This window comes from Diplotaxodon limnothrissa, linkage group LG17 (genome assembly GCF_057381915.1).
Source record: "Diplotaxodon limnothrissa isolate DT_005_m linkage group LG17, D_limnothrissa_male_GT1.1, whole genome shotgun sequence".
In the NCBI taxonomy this organism is placed as follows: Eukaryota; Metazoa; Chordata; class Actinopteri; order Cichliformes; family Cichlidae; genus Diplotaxodon; species Diplotaxodon limnothrissa.
In genome coordinates, this window is record NC_140612.1 from 41,025,576 (window position 1) to 41,047,669 (window position 22,094).

At 43.5% G+C, this 22,094-nt stretch overlaps 1 protein-coding gene across 1 annotated transcript in view; it reads right to left on the reverse strand.

Moving 5' to 3' along the window:
• Positions 1–5,315: 5,315 nt before the first annotated feature.
• Positions 5,316–22,094, reverse strand: part of nek7 (NIMA-related kinase 7) — a 63,753-nt gene continuing 46,974 nt past the window's right edge. The window contains exons 8-10 of the mRNA XM_085375936.1: positions 16,611–16,705; positions 9,625–9,738; positions 5,316–7,639 (exon numbers count right to left, since the gene is read on the reverse strand). Of these exons, the coding sequence (XP_085232062.1) occupies positions 7,529–7,639; positions 9,625–9,738; positions 16,611–16,705 (320 nt within the window). The 3' untranslated portion in view covers positions 5,316–7,528. The remainder of the gene's footprint in view (positions 7,640–9,624; positions 9,739–16,610; positions 16,706–22,094) is intronic.

Consider the following 22,094-nt stretch of genomic DNA (forward strand, 5'->3'; position numbering starts at 1 on the left):
TTTAAAATCATATGTACAAGTTTAGCAAACAGAGTTATTTGCAGCCATTTACCTTTTACCCTTTTTTAAATAACCATCCATCCATCCATCTTCATCCGCTTTATCCAAGGCCGGGTCGCGGGGGCAGCAGCCTACGCAGAGAAGCCCAGACCTACTACACACAATGGAAATGACACCAACTGTGCTATATGAAGTGAAAACATGCACAGTTACAGTTTCAGTGATGAAATATCTCAGGACAATAACTGACCTTGTTTCTGTCAGTGAGTTAAAACTGCAGGATTGTTCATCGCGGTTTAAAGCGAGCCTGGATGATCCAGAATAACATGAGAACTTAGATTTGATGGGCAGATTAATCCAGGTTAATGTTGAATGTGTGCTGTAGCCTGGGGTTACTTCAGCAGCAGCATGGAGATACTTGCTCAGTGATAACAACATTTTGTCGTGCCATAGTCCACTTTCACCTTCAGTGTTTTTCTTCTCATCCGTGCGATGCATTCATGGGATTCATGTAGCTGACCCACAGAGGAGGGAGCGTAAGCAGAGTAGCCTGTCGGTGTTCATGGTTAATGTTATATCACATAAACGAAAGGAGACATCGGCTGAAAGTCAAAGGTGATGATGCTGATTAGATTTGCTCACAGGTTTCTTGCTTTAAAGTGTGGAGGGGTCGGAAATCAGCCGTATATCTCATCACACATCTGCTTATATCTTCTTAAATCCAGTCGTCTAAACCCACAAAGAGCAGCACATAGTGCATAATAACAGACTGTACAACTATTATCTGACGTTTCCCCACAGTGCACATGTTTAAACTACCCAGTATCCTTAAACAGCCTCTGAATAACTAAAATATAATATTTCTGATGTGTGGAACTGCGATCAGATTTATGTAGCTTAGCTATTAATCGAGTGCTGATTAATAAGTAGCGCTCGAACAGTGTTTAAATCCACAAGTACTCACAGACCATATATGAAGATTTTGGCCAATGAAAATAGTCTTTCTCTACGTGGGCTAAGTCTCTGTTTTCAGAAAGTCTCCTAGTCTAGTTATACAGAAGAAGTCTGTAGGAAAACAGCGCTCAGCTCCACTGACCTGTGACCTCAGAAAACATCAGGGGTGTCCACCTCCAGGCCTCGAGGGCCGGTGTCCTGCAAGTTTTACATGTGTCCTTGATCCAACACAGCTGATTTAAATGGCTAAATGACCTCGTCAACATGTGACCCAGGGTGAGATCTAAAACCTGCAGGACACCGGCCCTCGAGGCCTGGAGGTGGACACCCCTGCTGTAGACACTCACGGTTGTACGTCTCTCCTGACATCTGTAGTTACTATAATTATTAACCTGTAGCCACTGATTTTTCAGTCCAGGTATTGTGTGATGTGGCGTACCTGAGCGGTTTCCTTTCCTTGTGAACGGCGTCTTGAAGCCACCTTTCCACTGAGACCAGCTGAGGTTCCAGTAAATAGTAGAAAGGCCAACTGAAGGGTCAGATGTGTCTTTCAGTCAGATTTTGAACTCTGCCGAGTTTTAAGCCATTTACTTTTTCACCTTGTTGCTCCAATTTCATGCTGTCGAATTGTGCAATCATTGACATTTTTCATAGATTCAACAAAATAAAATAGAACAATTATTTGTTTTTACTCACTAAACTACCTACAGATACAGTTTAAAATTGGCTCCTTGCTAAGTCGTCTGTTAGATTGAATCACAAAACTGGTTATTACTTTAAGTGCCTTTTTTATGCTTGATTGACTCATATACAGTGTTCAGTGTTTCAACAAACAAGTTAAAAAAAAACCAAAAAAAAACTTTGTATAACTGAGTTTTTCCATATCCTCACCGTACTCTACAGGAGCCTGTATTTAACGCATGGTCTTTGCCTTTGAATTTGAACCTCCTAGGACCTGGTGCCCACATATGTGGACATCATATTTTGGGTTGTCCAGACAAAAATACTAAACTTTAAATTTAAATCCTTCATATGTGGATTCTATTTACCAAAAATCTGGTAATTCTTTGTTTTTACATTCATCAGGTCCCAGTCAGCCCAAATAGCAAAGAGAAATGTAAAAAGCAGAGGTGTGGACTCGAGTCATTAATTTTATGACTTTAGACTTGACTTGAAAAAATGTTCTAAGACTGTGACTTGACTTGGACTTTTACACCAATGACCTGGGACTTGAACCTGTTTACTTGAAAAGACTTGATATTTCACCCCAAATCTAAAATTTAACACACATATTATGTAGAAAGTGTGCACCATTAGTTCAATTCATTCATTCCAACCACACTCCGTACGTATGTGGGCGTGAGCTGTAGCACAGCCAATCAGACCTGAGACTTACTTGAGACTTGCAAAACAATGACTTGGTCCCACCTCTGTTAAAAAGCCATGAAAGAGTTCAGGTCCTAGGAGGTTGAATCAGGAGGGTCTGATTACTCAGCCCTGATCGTGACTCTGTAGTTGTAATTTTGTAAATATAAAAGTAGAGTAAATATAGGTGTGCACATCCTGATTGTTTTCGTGCTTTTGCTGCATATTAACATATTTAGATTTTGTTTTGCCGTCTCATCTGATCTGAATGTGTCCTGCAGCCACTGAAACACCCGCTGAGCCTCCACAGTGCGAGTAGCATTTAAAAACACACTAATCTTGTTGCCAGAGGCTGATGTCATTAGTCTGATCTGTGTAAATTCATTCAATAGTTCTGATGGATGTGAGAGGAAATGCATTTTTCTTTGTAACACCAGCTGACTCGCTCTATAAACCATATTAATAACCCTACTTGTCAGAAGCATTTCCTGTTCTTTTCATAATACCATATCAAATGTATATACATCTTATTCTACATGTTGAATGTCACCACTTGGATAGTCTTCTGTTATACAGACAATAGTAATGCCGTCATCACTGTTATCTGTGTCTTCGCCTTCATCGTGTCTTCGGCCCTGGCTGTGGGAGTCTACAAGATCTACCATCTGAAATGCATCAAGTCCAGAAACTAAACAGCCGCAGACGCTTAACAGAAGAGACGAGTCTGATGGAGCCGATCCACGTGTCGTATACTTTGGTATCAAGTTCATAAATAACATAATGACCTTTCTGACACATCTTAAAGATTTTTTTTTCCTTTTCAATTTTGACATCATAGTATAATTCTTTTTATAAACAGAAAAATTAAATACTAGCTTCCGTTAAATAAAAGCAAAAGTAAACATGGAAGTGTAGCAGAGGGTCTAAATACCTTTAGATGAAATGATTTGTTAACATTTTATTTTTGCGCTTTTACATTTGAAACTATTCTGTAGAAAAACTTCAACCCAGTGGATGACATCAAAGGTTCTTTTACAGCAAACTTGATACTTGTTACATGTTGTTACATTTATGCAGTGATTTCCTGTTTGTACTAAAAATTCTTATAATATGCAGCGATTCTATCAGTAAATAACACTGAAATGATGTCAGTGAGTTCAGTTTTCAGGATGAGCCTAATTTATCTGCACAGATGACAAGTTGAGCTGAATTGAACAAATATGAGGAACGAAAGTTTTCTGAAGTACAAACCAATGAAAGTTACAACTTACCTTTAAGCTGGAACACTGTGGTATCCTTACAAGGGAAATATTAAAGTTCTTACTTTGAAATGAAGTAAAAAGGACCAGTTTTACCATCCAGGCCCCTAAAACCCAAAATTAAAACCAGGGTCTCAAACTTACATGAGCTGCGGGCCACTGCTGACACTGCAGTCTCATTGGACGGTCGCTTTAGTGTTCAAGTAGAACAAAAAACAAGAAAACACAGAAATATTTCAGATTTTTTTTTTTTTTTAACATTTCAAATATCTCTTTAAGAACTTATTTATGGGCCACAAGTAGGAGTGACATGGGCCACAAGTGGCCCCCAGGCCGCATGTTTGAGCCCTGTGACCTGTAGCTGTGCTTGTGTTTTTGCAGAGAAAGCACGTTTGTCACAATTGAAACCTTCTCCAAGAAAAACAAGACAAAAGGAAGAAAAATGACATTTGAAAGCTTTATTACATCGAGTTTGCGTACAAGGCGTGTCACGGGTATGTTTCTGACATGAAATGTTCACTGAGAAAACTAAACTAACAAAACAATAAATATCAATTACCAGTACTTTGCATTGTGGCCGACACCTGGACTCTTCAATACTATGCTGAGGAGGACACGTGGAAGATAAACAGGGCAAAGCTAAAAGAGGCACAGTGGAGCGCTGCGATGCATCAAGACAACACGAGCGCCGTGATGGTTAAAGTGACCGAGCGCTGTGTGAGGACCAACAGAAGATTTTAACAAAGTATTAACATTTGTTCCGCATCTGCGGCGCTCTGCTGCTGTTAGAAATGCACTTTAACATAAATGATCAGGTGCCTTAGTTAGATATGCTTCAAAGAAAAAGCATAAAATGCCCTAAAACACTGAGCGTAGGAATTCTGTATAGCATCAAAGCAAAATATTTAATAAAAATAGTGCCACAGCTCCTTTAAAAACTCTAAAATACTGCAATGTTTTGGTGCTACACAGACGAGATTAACAGGACTGCAGGTGAAGATGATGAAAATTTAAGAGAGCAGAAACACTTTTATCGCCATGGGAACGTAAAACAACGAAGGAACAAAATCTAGGACGAGGTGAACGGCAGCAAACACAAACTGCAAACACAAACTGCAAACACAAACTGCAAACACTGCGTTTGCAAGTATCAGACAAATAACTGCAACATTTTCTGTGAACACAAAAGAACCTGCGCTGCCTCGGACCTGGAAGCTCGGACTTTGTATGTTGACAAAAACAAACATTAGAAACAGAGGACGTGTGAGTTTACAGGGTCTGACGTAGAGCTGGGCGATATGAGATTTTTTCATATCACGATATGTTTTTTTCATTTCAGGCGATAACGATATCTATCACGATATAAGCCAAATAACTATATTTGTAAGATTTAAATGTGCTGTTGCTCACAAGTAAAATGTGAAATAATCAGCAGCTTGTTTTGATTTAAATATTTATTTCCCATAATAAGTTCAACAGGGTAGATGTACTTAAGGAACATGAGACTTTTTCAGATAAATAAAGGCAAATATTGCAAACTACACAAAAGGCAGCCGCTAAAGCGTTTAAGTTTCAAAATAGAACAAACAAAACAGACTAAATTGTCAATTCCACTTAGAAACAAAATATTAATTCTAAAAATAAATCTTAGTTTGTTTTACAGAAGAACAGACAAAACTGACTAACTTTTGTCAATATCAAATAAACTGAGAACTAAAAGGAAATTCTCAATCTCTCCTTGTTGTATAGCTGAGCTTTTCAAACAGTTTTAACAGTTACTTTAGTCTGACAAAAGCCGAATGACGAATTAGCGCTTCCAGTCAGAGACTGAGGCTACGTCCACACGTACACGGGTATTTTTGAAAACGGAGATTTTCCGTTTTCGTTTTAAAAATAATCCCGTCCACACATAAAGGCAGAAATGAAGGAAAACGCTGCTATGAACATGCCAAAGCAGCAGGTGGCGCTAGATTCCTAACCGTGCAGAAATGTTGGCCAATCAGAAGTCTAGAAGCCTCGGTGGGAAAAAGTAAACAAAGCTGGGGCATAGAAGCAGAACCGAGTCGTATGTGTGGAGGGACAGTAACTGTGTGTATATGTAAGCATTTAAACACTGCAGAGAGTAGAATTAACAGTAACAGTATTGTAGAAATTCATTTCACCGAAACAATAACGTGGCGCACAGTGTGACGCATGCACCAGTTTATTGTATTTCCAGACTTGCTTTCGGCACATTTACAGTGCACGCTACTCTGTTTTTTGTCAGACTTGAAATAGCCGAAATACCTTCACACTACGGAACTTCTATGGCTCTTCCGTTCGACAATCTCTCCGGCGTTGGAACCATCATCTGTTTTCTCTTCGGTCACGCTCGGTTGATTTTTCTAGTCGGCACACTCATTTCCTCCATTACCCGCTGGCTGCTTCCCAAACAAACACACGTGCGGCTTGGCACTTGTGCTGTACGTAACAAGTCACGCGACGTGACGCTGCGGCTGTGATTGGTTCGGCTCTGCGCTACTTAATTTGGATTGGCTGACCTTTTTTTTTTTTCTTTTTTTTTTTAAGAGGACAAGAGCGGCGAGGTCTATCGCGATAGCTTAATTTCTCTATCGAGTAAAAGTTATATCGCGATACATATCGTTATCGTTCTATCGCCCAGCTCTAGTCTGACGCTAACGTGTAAGACACTGAAATAAAGCAGCGTCGAACCTCGTTTACAGGCTACACCTTCGCTGTATCGTCGCTGTCGTTACGTAAACCACTTCCTGTTTCTATTTAAGTCGTCTGCCTCTAAAGGCACAAACGGATCATTTTAATGGTTTCCTTTGTTATTCTTTGGTGGTGTTTATTTCCAGGTACAGTACAACTAAATGTTTCCCCCTCAGTACAAATTGGTAAAGCATAGAAATCATAAAGATGCTCTCCCACATATAAACTGTCTCCTCTCCTCTGATTGGCTGTTACCTGTGCTGTACTTTTAGCATGGATCAGTAACTTCTCACTTGTTACATAAAAGACACACGCACTGCAACTTACACAGCAGCATTAACGCAGTTTTGTGTAGCTAATCTACTTTTCTGATGGCTCGGACACAAACGAAACTCTGCAGCTGCAGTTCATCTCTCGTTAGTTCAGTCATGGAGGGAACCGTGTTGGTATCGCGAGGACGTGAACGTCACATGTAACACTGCTGCTGTTACAGTTTCTTTGCCTGCTCGGCTCTCAGAAAAGACACACTGTGATATTTTCAAAGACAATACATGGGCGTCACAATGACTTACATTCAAAGTGTTGTGGAGACATTTGCTCGTGTCCCCCTAGCACAGCTGTAGTCTACCCTCTAAACGATCCTTCCTTTTCTAATACATTCATTAGACATGATCACCCTGCCAGCCTTCCAGTACCAGGGTAAAAAGTGCAACACAACAACACTTCAACCGCAATTAGACTCTGCAGAGTTGCTGTCAATGAGCGAACGTCTCTTCGCTCCATTTTTAGACACTAATTTTATTTTTTGTGCCATCTGAGGCGACTGTAGGTCATCGAGAGCTTTCGAGGTCAAATTTAATGATATTTTGCACTGATCGACTGTTGACTGAACATTGCGCCCACCTCTTTCCAGTACCTCTGCTTTAGCAGTACGTATACTGAGAAACAGTCTGACATGAGCAGAATGACGTGTTTGAAAGCCATAGCGACACATCGGTGAGATACAATACACATTAAAGTCTAGGAAAGGAGCTGCACTGGTAATATAATATATTCTTTACTCGAGGGGAGAAAAGGTTACAGACTGAACGAGCACTCTGAAAATTAAAAAACGTGTTACTATTGATGACAAGAAACTGGAGCAAGTTTTCTATTAATGAAGACGGACGAGTCCAGCTTGAAAAGCAAGAAGGTCGTGGACAGGAGTTCTGCAAGGCATAGTGTGCGTAACTCTGGGCTTAGCTGCCCTGCGTCATGCTCTGCATGTGTTTGGCAATGTCATACACGTAGGTGATGTCCGGCCTCTTCTCCGGGTCCGGGTTGATGCACATATCTACCAATTTCCTCAGCTGGTGGCGCGGACGGGACAAAAAGAAGAGAAACATTGTCAGAGATGCAGTGAAACAAGATCACACAGGAATTTAGAAGAGCAGCTCTAGACAAATCTAACAGTTGCTAACAGCGCCCTCTAGGTGACCTCTCCCGTCATAGCAACAACAACAGAGCAACAGGTAAGCCGACTGAGACGGAGGCGCGTGGCTGGGGTAGCGCGCTAATCATTTATTGGTCTGCTGAATCCACTGTTACCTGAGCACACCCCCCATATGCACGCACACGCACACAGCTGCCACTCCGCTGCCATCCGGAGACAGCGCTTCCACTTGAAGCGGCGCGCGGTGGCTGATTGGAGCAGATAGACAGGCTCGCAGGCGGAACAGCCACCGCCATCATTAAAAAAAAAAAAAAGATAATAAAAGACGAGGAAAGAAAGGGGGGAAAAAAAACATCTACATGAGGTCGCTATGGTAACCGTCTGCCGACTTCCCGGCCGCTGTTGCGCGGCGCGCGGGCTCGGGCGAGTTTTGTGTATCGGCGCGCGAGCGTGCGTGTGAGCGAGAAAGTGAGGCAAAGATGCAAATTCAGACAGTCTGAGAATTAGTCGCACAGAATGGAGATGGGGAGGGCGCCGAGATGCAGATATGTAAAATATTCATGTGCGTGTGGGGGGTGGCGGAGCTGGCGAAGGGAGGCGTGTGTGTGGTGGGGGGAGCATAGATGGAGATGGTTAAATGACACAACAAAGATGAGCAGCTGACAGTTTGCTGCCGATCCTTCAGGAGCATTGTTTACATCCAGACAGGCGCTGCAGGCACCCCCCTCATCTCCATCTCTCCATCGCCCTGTCTCTCGCTCCATCATTCCCTCTCTCCTGCGCTTTGTCTTCCTTTCTCCTGGATGGGGGTGACATGTGGGGCAACGCAGAGGCTCAGCGTGGCGCTCGTGTGTGTGGAAAGAGCTCATGTAACAACACTTGCAAGAACTAAAACACTCACACACACACAGAGCAACCACAGAGGCTTAAAACACCTCACAATTAGCCTTTATCAGGCTAATGAGGTAAATACCAGAGTAAAACAAAAGCCTCTCTCTGCAGGGTAAACGAGCTCACTGGAGACACGAACAGCCATTTAAAATGAGCCACTGCAGACACACTGGCTACAGATCGGCGGCACTAAAGGTAAAAACCACATCGGCGTGCTTTAAAGTCATACCTGACCATGATGGTTCATACAGTTTATTAAACATATCTGAACTGCAAACTCAAACCTAAACCACAAGGTTAGCTGTGGGGTGATGTCAGTTTGCAGTAGTTTCAATAGCACCAGGCCTCAAACATGATAAAGCGCGACGGCATTCTTGACTTTAATCAGATATGAGGCAACTTTTTTTAAACAGTGCAAATCTAATAAATGTGCCAATAACCGAAAAAGGTTCCAATACCTACACGTGCACGTGCGCCTGTGACTCAGCCTATGAGCATTTCACTACACGCATTTAAAAGAAACAGACGGGGGAAACGCCACCCACACAAAGAGGGCACGCAAACAGAAAAACACGCAGATTCATGCACATGTCAGCACTAATCAGCAATAAGGTGATCTTTAACCGCAGCCCGGCTGCATTACATTTCTGCGCACGGATCAGTCTTCGCAGAATTACGGCAGACGATTTAACGTTGACTAAAGGAAACGTGACACTCTGGCACATTTGGTTTCACCCCACCGTCGAGCGCGGCCAGATGCTTTTGATACGCGCGGCTAAAATCGTATCCAGCCTTCTGATCACAGTCCTGTGCTGCAGCTCAGGCAGACGGGTGGATTTCACCGACATAAAAATATAATTTAAGTGTTCGATATAAGTAAAAGGAAAGTGGCATCAAGAGAAAGAGACAGGGATTTGTATTAAAGACTATGGCGGCTGCTTTACAAACACTGAACAAGTCTATATTTATTCTGTTCCTGAGAAGTAAAAGGCAGCTGATACGAGTACTTACCTCCTCTGAATAGTGATCTGAGGGAAGAGGGGGGTAGTCACACTGTTCTATCTTCTTACAAAGTGAGTAGAGGTTCATCTTATCCCCATAGAACGGACTCTGTAAGGCTGCCATCTGAAGCACAGACATAAGAAGACGTGGAGAGAGACAGAAAGTGGGAAAAAGACAAGAGCAATCAGTGAGTGAAGTTAAAACGGGAAGTAAAACACCCAATCAAGCTCTCAACAGGTGGCAGGCAGACGGCTCTGCACCCTGTGCTAACAGTAGAGTCTGCAGCTCTGCTACTGACGTGCATCCTATTGATTATTATGGGGATTGGGTGCAGGAAGACAACAAGTCAATATGTAGAGCTTTGTGTACATATCAGCACATCCCGGTCTAAACTTCAGCCGAACCAAAACAAAACAAATCCACTGGAAGCTTCTCGCTGCAGGCTGGTGGACTTTCCTGCGATGCTGACGATGCGCTGCCAGACGAGTACGTATATTTTCTAGAAAACAAACGCAAGCGAGCAGAGCAGAGGCAGGGCAAATGGGAACGAGCAGGAAGAAGGGAAAGCGCATGGAAACCTTTGTGAGTGGAAGGAGGTGAAGGATCCTCGCTGCCTTTCTAAGAATAATGAAAGACGCACGCCATCTTTCCCAGACTCGGTGACTGACTCACTTCCTCTTGTAGAAAGGTGAAGCCTGCAGCACACTTGCATAACAAGCAGCCGCCAAATGCTTACTGTTTTTCTGATTCAGTGCTTTCAAAAACAAGCAGCGTGTAAGTGCTCGGTCATTATCACTGCTGTGTGTGAGAAAGTGCTCAGAGCTTCCTTTTTATTCACGCACCAAAAACACATTAAATAGGAAATTGTGAGTTGCAGTAAGAGTACAATCAAAGTCGAATCACTCCTGGGTGATCTCGTGATCTGTACAGTCTATTTGTGAGAAACACTTCTCTCTTCGATTTGTTTGCTACCTGCAGGCTGCCGATCATGTGTCTGTAACAAAACTAGTGACCGGTACGTGAGCTTATTCCAAACTTCAGAAAAGCAGCTGGAAAGAAGAGCGGGCCAATCAGTGGGAAGATTACACCTTACTATTTGAAGCGTTGCTCAGGTGTCCCTCGGAGAAAGTACAGTGTGTGTTTGACAATCTGCTAATTGGTAGCGTGAAAACAGATGAGAACAAAGTCTCCATACGAGAATCCAAATGCAAAGCTTCCACACAGAGTACAGCAGGTTAGTGAGTTTAATCATGGCTGCCTTCAATGAAACGTTTCAAATTTAGAGCAAAGAAAACACGTTTCCCATCAGCCAGATCTCGGCTGTCCAAGCCCGCGGAGGGAAATCAAGACGACGGCAGCAGCGTTTACAATCGTGTTAATTATTACATGAATACTGTTCATTAGGGCTGGGCTATATCATACCGCTCACGGTAATACCGGTGTGATGTTGGGCAACGATAAGAAAATGAAATATCGCGATAGACTATGGGTAAAACGCGCATGCGCAGTGCGCCTTTGTTTACATACACACATGACGGCGACGCAGAATGAGAAGAGCGAAAGCGGATCGTTGAATGAAACAGATGAACCTGAACTGGTTTGTAAAAATGCTGCAGCTTCACTGGTGTGGAACTGGTTTAGCTTTCGTCCGTCAGATACACAACAAAGCACTATTTTTGGTAGCGCATGCTAGCGGGCCGTCGTTATTACCGTGTTGTTTGGAAAATACGGCGCACTTAAAATCATCCGTTGGTTTGTCTGAAAGTCGACAGAGCCCCTTATAATCCCGTGTGCCTTATGTATGAACTCTGGTTGTGTTTACTGACCTCGAAATGATTTTATGTGCACGGCGCTCGAAAATCTGTCAAATGTTTCAGTACGACTTTGCTAAGCTACGAAGCCGCACCGCTTGATGGATTGTCGGAGCATTACGGCTATTGTAGGCGGAGCCTCGCGGAGTGATACGTGCTGTGCTTCAACATAATGTTACCGTACTGTGTGTGTGTATAACCTCTTTAAGTTCTGTGGATGTTATACATGGTTATGCTGAGGATATGTCGGCCAGTTTCCACTGGAAACGCCTTTTGGTTAAACTGTCAGCGAGGAATTTGCATTTGCACTGTTAAATTTTTATATTTATTTTAATGCACATAAAAAACAGCTGCTTGTGTAAGTGAAAATACATTGATGTGTTTTTTTTGCACTAATAAAGTTGAGGAGTTGTAAAGTATTTTGTCTAGTGTCAATTATATCATCAGTTATATCGTTATCGCAAATTTTCAAATGTATATCGTGATAAATATTTTTGGTCGCCCTGCTCTGCTGTTCATGCTCACAAAACACATCCAGTGAAAGAGAATCTCCCTCTGTTGTCTGTGAACACCTCTCTGCCTCGACTGCAAGACCAGCAGCTGACAGCTGAATATTCATGCACGTCATCAATGATGCACTTCTGTTATTAACAAAGTCACAATTTAAAACCTGATCCTGTCGTTACCAAGGCGAGCAGAAGCAGCCGTGTGCACACTCACAGGACGACTGAAGGATGCTAAATGTTACACAGCTGATTAGCACACGCGTGGACTCAACAAAAACAAGTAATACTGGTGAACGTTTGCACAAAAGCACCTTCCCACATAGATGGTGCTCCACATTTAAAACACACACACACACACACACACACACACACAGTACTACATTTAAAAAGCCATTAACACAGGCGGCAACAAGTTAAGGTATTATTATTCCAACATGTTAATTACTCAGTGTGCTATAGCTATGGACCCTTATTTAACATGCATTTCCATAGACAACAGCTCACTACCTGCAATTAAATGACCATCTAATTAGTCATTCATTGCAGCTTGTAAATAAATCATCTGCCCAACAAGGCTGCTGAACCTATGAGTCATTTGCCACCGAGGTCAGTGGACATCTTGCCCTTTCATTTCAGAATCCAATCACTTTTGAATAACCACAGTCGATACCTGAAAATGCCAAAGCTCGCAGTGTTAGGCGCTCTGCTCACTCCCATGTTAAAAAAACAACAACAAGACAAAAACAGAAAAAGACTTTTTTTTGACAAAGATCATCATCATTACTCGATTCATTTCTACATGTAAAAATACACATTTCTGTCCATGTTCAGGTTTCATATTTTGAGGTATCCATGTAAGAATTAGCGGTTTCCAAAAATCCAGATTTCCCAATTAGCGAGTGAGACGGAGGGAGAGAAAGGGAGAAAAAAGAAGAGCTGCACTCCACACAGCAGCGTGTGAAGGGTTAAACAAGACCCCGTCGTATTTTCATGCATCTTCTGCTTTTGACAGATGAAAAATGTCAACTGTCCTGTTTGTATTTGGGAGTTTTTGCACTATTCATCTGCTTCATTAGTGCCTGCTGCTCCTAGCCCCTGACAGCTGCCGGCCCCCTGCTCACACACACACACACACACACACACACCATAAAGATGCATACCCACACACACACACAAACAAACACACACTCACTCCTTTTTTCAGACTGTGTCGTCGCAACGGTTTAGATGATTGACTCACTCTCTGACCCCTGAGCCCCCGGTGTGTGTGCGCGATTGTGTGTGTATGTGTGTATGCTTCATTGATATTCGAGAGACATACAATGCACACGCATGCCTGCTGTCTGTCTGAGGGCTGTGAGCTGCTGGTGGCAGAACACACGCGCACGTAGGTTTGTGCTTCTATATTTGTGAGGACCATCGCTGACACGATGCACTTCCCAGCCCCTCGTCCTGAAATGTAACATCACGGCTTCACAGGGAAACCCCAATGCAAACCACCACCTTAGCTGATTTATATCCTAACTCTAAACCAACTTGTAACCCTCGAGCAGCTGTTTCAAAGTCTATCATAAAGTAATGACCATCAGAACAGCCTCACGTCAAACGTTCCCACTCTGCTCTGCATTAGGCCAGGTCATGTATAGGTAGCATCCGTCCCTAAAAGGTCTGCATAGGGCCTTCCAGTGTAATTAACATTGATCTCACACACTCGCTCTCCAGCTCCTCTCCCTGTACACCAATTAAAGGAGCTGCGTGAGACTCCCGCCTCCCCCCTCCCAACCACCTCCATCCCTCGAGCCTTAACGGCCTGAGACTAAAGAGCTCCTCACAAACCCTCAGTTATAAATAAAAATACACATCGAACCATAAATGTATCAAAATAAAAACTATATTTGTGTTTTCATCCTCTCTCTTTCTCACATATGCACCTACACGCCTGCAGCACTAGTTTGGTTTCACATCACAATGTCAGGCCTGCCTTTAGACACTGTGTGTGTGTGTCTGTGTGTGTGTGTGTGATCGACTGCCTAATTAAAATCTACAAATAATATTTTGTTAATAAAGTTTGACAGATAAGCAGGTAGAGCCACTTTTATTCATGCTTCAGTCGCAGCCCGAGAGCAAACGAGGAGCTTCAACAACACAGAAAAAAGCCTTTAAAACCAGAAATCTCTGTTTCTGCCACACAGAGGGTTAACCACAGCTCATCACATGCAAACGCCAGCTGCTCAGAGGACCCGGCATTTTTGGGCCTCGTAAAAGCTCCAGCAAAACAAGAGGGGAGGGGGCGTGGGCACAGTCAGAGGTACGGATGGTTACGCTTCATACAGGAAGGAGACGCATTCCAGTAAAACTTCTTGACATATTCTCCTCCTCCAACTTTAAGACCAAAACAGAAACCGCAAGAGATCTATGCAAGCAGGCGACCCACAGTGCGTGTGTGTGTGAGTTTGTGCGAGTGCGTGTGTGTGAGTGTGTGTGTGTGGTACTGATTCAAGTATGAGGTGGTTTCGACTGTAACGAGCGCTAGCAGACAGCAGTCTCATTGCCTGCCCTGCAACCATGTGACCATGTCGCCGTGGGAGACAACCCAGCTGAGCGTCCCCGTTTACGGCGGTGTCGGCGGTTTGGGCGGAGGGCGCGGGGCCAGATGATGTAATGAAGTTGGACACAACAAGAAGGGGATCAAACAGAATGGGAGATGAAGACGGACGCAGATACAATGACCAGGTATTGACGTGCGGCCCCCTGGACCCGAACTTAACCCCCAGGCACGAGGATGAAAAACGCAGGCTCTCTCAAACTCCCTGGGTTACAAACGCACGCGCGCTCGCGGACGCACGCGCTCAGAAACCAGCGCGATCCTCCTATTGTAGTGAAATCAATGAGCACTGAAGGGATCAGGCGTGGATTTCTGTGTGAATTCCTTATGCCTGAAGGTTAAGTGAGGAAAAGGAAGGCATTCGGAGAAAGCTGAAGATGTGAGCAAAGAGGAATGGAGAAGAGAGTTTTGGAGAGAGGCAAGTTTCCAGACAACGAATGCACCGCGGAGCCCTCTCAGTAAGAACAGTGCAAGGCGAGAGGCTGCTCTTCAAAGAGAATATGCATGGCGTGGTGAGCGCTGCTCTGGTAACAATAAGCTTGTAAAATCTTTATCTCCACAGGCACCTTGCATGGCTCACCTTGACCTGATGGCTGGAGTTCTGTCTTTGCTCTTGTACCTGCAGTACTTTCTCTCTGAATGAGCACCCCCCATCCTTCTCCTCGCTCCAGCAATCTACTTCCCCGCTCTCGCTTTTTTCCTCTTTCACTTCTTCCCCTCTGCTCCCAAACCTTCCATCTCCTCTCTTTTCATTCACTCTTATGGCTCCTGCCTATTCCCCCACCCTTCTCCAGCTTCCTATATTGTTCATATATAGATTCCTAAACTTTTTCACCCTCCATCTTTCTTCCTTGCCTTCTGGCTTACTCAAAGAGAAACAGTCTCATCCATTTTTCACTTTTGCTCTCGAGCTCACTCCCAGATTCTCCTCATCTCTGGTCTCCATCGTACTTTCTCTGCATTTGGTCTAGACTGTGACGCCAGTGAAATGCATGAAAGATCAAAGTGCTGTGTGCCAGCTAAAAGTGGAAAACAATCGATGCAGCACATGATGAAAGTTTTAACAAATGGACAGACAGCGGCCTGCTGGAAAATGTTAATGTAACACCAAAGTCTGATGTGTAAAGAGTAAAGGCTGGGACTGTTGTAGGCGTGCCAGACCCAGTGCAGCCCAGCTGTTTTCTTAACAGTAACAGGAGCGGCTTCCATGCAAGCAATCACACAAACACACAGAAACACTGAGTGTGACCTACAGCATCCACATCCTTCAACCAACCACAGACGTGCGCTGCCGCAGTGCATTGTGGGGAGCTAATTAGCATGAAGGACTGTGGTCTCTGAGCAACCATGACCTGCAAGCTGAGCTCAAACTTCTTCCTTACGCGTTCTCCACCTCTGTGCCTGAGGCGCTTTAGAGAAGGTGTAGTCACTGGTGCGTTGAAATGCAGCCCAAATGATCAGCAGCTCAGGGGAATCGGGAGAGACGAGGGGAGGAAAATGTGGGCATTTCCTCAGCCCGCAGTGTGTTTCTGACTTTGTGCCCGGCCGTGTGTGTCTGCGCGGGAACGCCGGCGAGCTGCGATGTCAGATTGACTGCTATCATCCGTGTCTATCATCGTTCTGCTCCTCACTCCTTTCCCTTTGTTCCCTCTGTGTGTGCTCCTCCCGGGCTTGTCTCCACTCAGTGTGGTCTACAGCAGCGCCCTGTGGTGGTTTGCTCCCGACTAATCAAACTAGTCAGTGTCACCGGAAAGCTTCATCTAAAACACATGGCCATGTCAGTTCCCTTCACTCAGCAGACTCTCAATGTTTAGCAGGTCTACAGAACAGACTGCGAGGCCTGAACGAGCCGCGATCAGACGAGAGGAAAACAACAGCGACAGAACATCTAGAAGATAATATCACTAACGAAGCGTGCGTGTTTGTATTTTTCCCATTACTGCTTGTGTGTACATATCTTCATGCACGACAATGGATGAGAACGGGTTGTTTACACGTGTCAGCTCATGTGTTCTCGTGTCACTCCTACCGTCGAGTGCGAGGTGACAGTGTGTGCACGCGTTCCCAGTTTACCTCATAGAGCAGGCATCCTAGCGACCAGATGTCAGATTTGAAGTTGTAGCCGTTTTCATGTATCCTCTCCGGTGACATGTAGTAAGGAGTACCCACTGGAACATGGTGGAAGGAGGGAGGGGGGAGAGAAGTGGACGAAACAGGAAACAGGACAAAAACAAAATGAGCGTTAACATTTTGCAAACCTGTTTCTCCTCCACATCAACAACGACACCCACACGGCTGACACGGTGATGGAGCTTCAACGTGTTTTTGTAACAAAGTGTGTCGTCTGTGTCATTTTGAAATAAGCTTGGATGTGAGGTCACATATCAGCACACATACCAGGACCATGCATGCAAGTTCAAGACAACACAAAGCTGTGTACACACACACACACACACACACACACACACACCATTTATCAATCACTTTTGATTACTGGGGCTCCGTAATGATCTGAAACAGCAGTCAGAGGATACGCCCGGGGAGCGGTCGGCCCGTTTCTGGTTTTGAAACTCAAGAATCCCAAACTGCCACAGCGAATGGCAGCGCTCCAGGAAATCAGACCGTCAGCCAACTGGACACAACCAGGAGCCGCAGCTCGGCATACAGTCGTGACTCTGCAGGATGAGTTTGATGCAAGCTTTGATTTTTTTCATCTGCTTTCTGTTTATTGTGATTTCCCATGTAAAAGTCTACCAAGCACACCAGCAGAGGCTTTTTATTAGTCACATATAAAAGATGGGAATTTCACCAGCACCATAACCTGCTGAAAACACCTCAGATCATGTGAATAAAGTTAAAGATAAACAGCTAAATATGCTCAATAATAATCAACATTAGCTTGAATGCATTTTAGGCTCCACACTGATTATTAACCTGACACTAAGCGGTTATTTTGTATCAGGCTTTATTACTTCAGTGGTCAGTTTTTAACTTTAACTTATAAGTCAATTCACGCACTGTAATCGATGTTTCCTCTAAGCCCAGATTTTGGCACACCTCTGCAAAGCGTGATTTTAGCTTTAGTCTTGTAACTAATGTGACGACAGCGCTTCAGAATAACATCACTAGTTAAACAAAAACGCTTCCTGCTGAGTCATGAATCCTCTTAGAAAATAATGTCATCACTCAGAAAATCCTCTGAGATCAGAACAAAGTCAAACGGGCTCTAGATGCTGGAGATATGAACCCTTTGATTTTTGTTAAGGAGCATCAATGAGAGAAGGAACATTTATTTATTGCAACAGGCTGCTCTGATCCTAAAACAAGACTGCAGAAGCACCTTTTTGTTATCCTCCTCTCTCGCAGTTGTTTGATTTAGTGAAGCCAAAAAAACCAAAAACATATAACCTGGTTCAGTATGTTAAACTTCAGTCCAAGCCCCGCCTCATTTAACTTTCTTATTCTGAGGTGTAACCAATAGAATTAAATCTTAAACATTATATGATGTTACAGACTGACTGAAATCATTGCAGGAGTGTTTTTATGGCTCCGAAACACACAAAAAGTATTAATTAAATGGGGTGGTGTTTCTTCTTTGTTTGTTTGATCCAAACCTGATCAGTCTTGCCTCAAGCACATAAACAAAACGTGTCACGGGAAACGTGCAGAGCTGGGAGTAAGAGTTTTTATGGACTTGTTGAGTTTAAAATACACACAAAAGCTGAGGGAAGCTGGGAGGGCGGGAACGGCTCTCGAGCGGAAAGAACTCGGGAGAAACGTCAGCCTGCGTGAAAACGTAACTGCCGTCTTAGCGCTCTCTTACGCTGGCGTGCGGGGCTATTCTGCACATTAACAGGTCTGAGGAAGCTCGAATCCTGTAACTGCATTTAATAAAACTATTACAGAAAGGGCATTAGATTTGAAGTCTGTGGGAACTGAAATGACGGCTTTAATTTCGATGCAGATCTAATTGGGTTGAGAAAACGTGTTTTTCTGTTAAATGTGTGATTGTGAATAATGAAGTGTTACCTGTCAGTCCGAAAATAATCAGCATCGGCAGAGAAGAAGCCAGAGAGCCAGTGGAAGAATACATGATACTGGGAATGGCTGTTTTAATTGGTCATCAGGTTGTGTGTGTGTGTGAGGTCTCATGGTGCGGTCTGAACAGGCTCCCTTAACATTCATTATTAGTTGATTAAAAAGAATGAGCTTCTCTTATGCTAATAGTGGCATAAAAAAGGCAGCGGCGGCGGCTCGGCTCCTTCAGCAAGCTGAATTAAGGCCACATTACTTATTCATGCAAATAAATTGAAAGTCATGTTGGGATTGATTTCCATTATTGTGAATAGCAATGACAACACTGTATTCTCTGCCTAACAGGATAAGTGTTGTATAGGAGGTGAGAAGCCATCCACAATAAAGCCCGTGCACTCGTGAATCTGCTGCAAATGTAACCAAAGCTCGTCCCCTTTTAGATACAACTATTGATTAGACTGCACTCACTGTAGCTTGTAACACTGTCATATTAATGCTAAGTAAAGCATTTACATTACCAGGGTAACCCTCCTCTAATCTGTGTGCCGCTCCAAAGCTATCGCTGCGTTTCTCATTAGCAGCCGTTCTGAACCAACCCCACACCAGTGAACCCTTTATGGTTTTCTTTGCATTTATATTATGCCTCTGTGTTTATGCCCGCTTTAACCAACATAACCAAGGCTTTATATGAATGCGTAAAATCCCAAAATCATTTCCAACATCGACCTATGCGATCCTCCCCTTCTGTTTTTTCCTTTTCCTCGTTCACCCCCAGAACTCATCGTTAACACCTTTCTCATTACAGGTGTTAATTACAGGTATATTATATTACTGCCAATTGGCAGTAATAAGTAGTTATTCACTTCCTCTTCCCGGTCCTGCTCTTTCTTTCAATCGTTTTCTTGCTTAAATGCAAGTATCCACCTTAAATCTAAGTAACTCAGCAGCTCGGTGTTCTTAATACTGATTTGATTTTTTTGGTTGGTATTATATCTGGAAGTTTGGATACTGTGCACATTAATGTGCACGCACATTGCAAATTTCTGCATGATTATCTACCTCTGCATGAGCGTGTGCATAAATTCAGACCGTATGAATGTGCATCTGTGTGCACAGACACATCCATACATGAGACAAAAAGACTGTCTCTCTCAGCGTGGGCAAGAGTGTAAAGAGAAAATGTGTGTGTGTGTGTGTGTGTGTGTGTGGGGGGGGGGGGGGGGGGGGGGGGGGGGGGGGGGGGTCTGCAGCTGACTTGAAAGCCTAGGAGCTGACAGGCTGTATGCCTGGACCTCCATCTCAGCTCCACCGCCCTGCTCTACTGTTCAGCTGTGTGGCTGGGCTCATTACATACCCACGCGATTGCGCGCACACACACAGACACACACACCTCTTCCTCACAGTTTTTCTTTCCATCCTTCTTTCTCGCGTTCCTTCTTCTCCTCCATTTTTCCTGTCACTTTTGTCATATTCTGCTCTTACTCTGCTCCTACTAACTTTTCTTTCCTTTTTCTCCTCTTCTCTAACACCTGGGACATCTACACTTCTTTTTCTGTTTCTTTGTCACCCTTTCTTCATTTCTTATGCTTTTTTCCTTTTGTGACATTTTGCTTTCTCCTCTCTTTCTCACTTCACTCTTTCAGTATTGGTTCCCTTCTACTCTCAGATTCTAGTATCCTCGCACCTTCTCCATCTCTCTCCTTCACCTACACCTTCATCCTTATTTGACTAAAGTCAAAGCACCAGAGGGAGGGATGGAGAAAAGCTATAGCCAGAGAGGTGGCAAAGAAAGAGAGGAGACAGCACGACACGCTCCTAGTCCTTAATGTGGGCAGGTCTCACTAACCTATAGACGCTACACGCCTCTATAGAACGAGATCATACATAAATATCTGCATGTGTGCAATTAATCATTCAAACATCTCACATGTATCCTTCACAAGCTTATTCAAATTCATGGAAGACCATGAGACAGCCCTGGAGAGATGGAACTAAATATATTTATGCCAAGGTTTGATTTAATTTAGTTTTGTTGTTTACTGCACTTTGTATGAACTTTAATTAATAATATTATAGAATTAACAAAAAAACATTATAAAAATATTATTTGCATACTTAAATCTAAAGAAATATGTTGATAGCATCAGATTAATGGGGGTATTCAAGTTGACCCCTCTGCTTGTCCTCTGTCGGCCTAAAGAGGGCGCTGTGGACTCAGCGTTTAATGAGCAATCACAGGCGCTTTCACCCTGCTCTGCAGGCACTGCAGCTGATAGGGCTTCTGTTGACTTGATCATGTGATTCACACTTTCTCAAAGGCTGAGCCGCTGCTGTACGAGGCTGAGAATAGCACGCTGTTTGTGGTAATAACAGTCTGACATAGGGAAGTGAGACGGTGTGAACGGCAGTACTTATATTTGTCCAAGGAATTCTTCTTTTTTCCTACTTTTTCCAATCTATGAAGTATCTGAAATTGCCCAGGGGATACTGGATAGCACCTTCATGTACCGCAGAAAGGCCAAGTTATAACCAGTGTTCCCGAGTCCCATCAATGATCAGTAACACGTTTTATTATATTTTTCTGGGCATTCGACTATTTCACTAAAGCAGTGCAACACATCACTTGACCATTTTAATACAGAACATGCAGAAAAAGGACGGACAAGCACAACAAAGAACACACGTGCAGTTTCTGGGCTATATTTCTAAAACACTCAATAAAGTATCTAAAATCATTTGCATGAAATAAGCAGCCGTCGCTTATTTGTATGTGCTGTTGCTAAGATGCTGCGTTTAAACACCACAACAAAAAATGGGAATTTTGTATGAATTTTAACCAATAATTATTCTAAAAAAGAGAATTTTTTTCTTACTTGGGGAAGATTGCCAGCCTGCCTCTGTGTCTATACTAAAATAGAGACTTTATTAAACACACTCAGCACAATGCTGTCCTCTCTCCTGTTGACATGTTCCAGATTTAAAATAGTGACGCATCTGTTCATGAAGTCTATTACACACAAAGAGGAGACGGACTAAAAACACCAAACAGTGCAGAAAACTAATAACTTGAATGCAAAGAATCTTTTTTGTGCTAAAAACCAAACTATTGGCCGTCAGGTCATCCCAACACCGTGCTGTTCCTTAACAATAAAAACTATTGCACTGACTGCAGTCATGTGGCTATATGATATGTCACATTTTAAAATTAACCAAATGGACAAAGACCTAATTACTGCGGCGGCTTCAATGACAGTTCCTGAAACAAAAATAACGCAGTTTTATTTCCTCTGTGACACAAACACCCATCAACTCTACAATAACCGCGATTGTAAAGCGGCGCAGTCTCAATCGGACCTCTGTGTCGCCAGCCTCAGTTTTCATCTGTGTCAGGGTTAAAGGTCAAGGTAACAGGAAGCAGCTAAGTGGCCAGCGGAGGTGCCGGGCACAGAACGGCGCAGGCAGAATGACTACATGACACATGGCTCTGAGCTGCCCGTGCCTAATGAAACACATCCAACACTG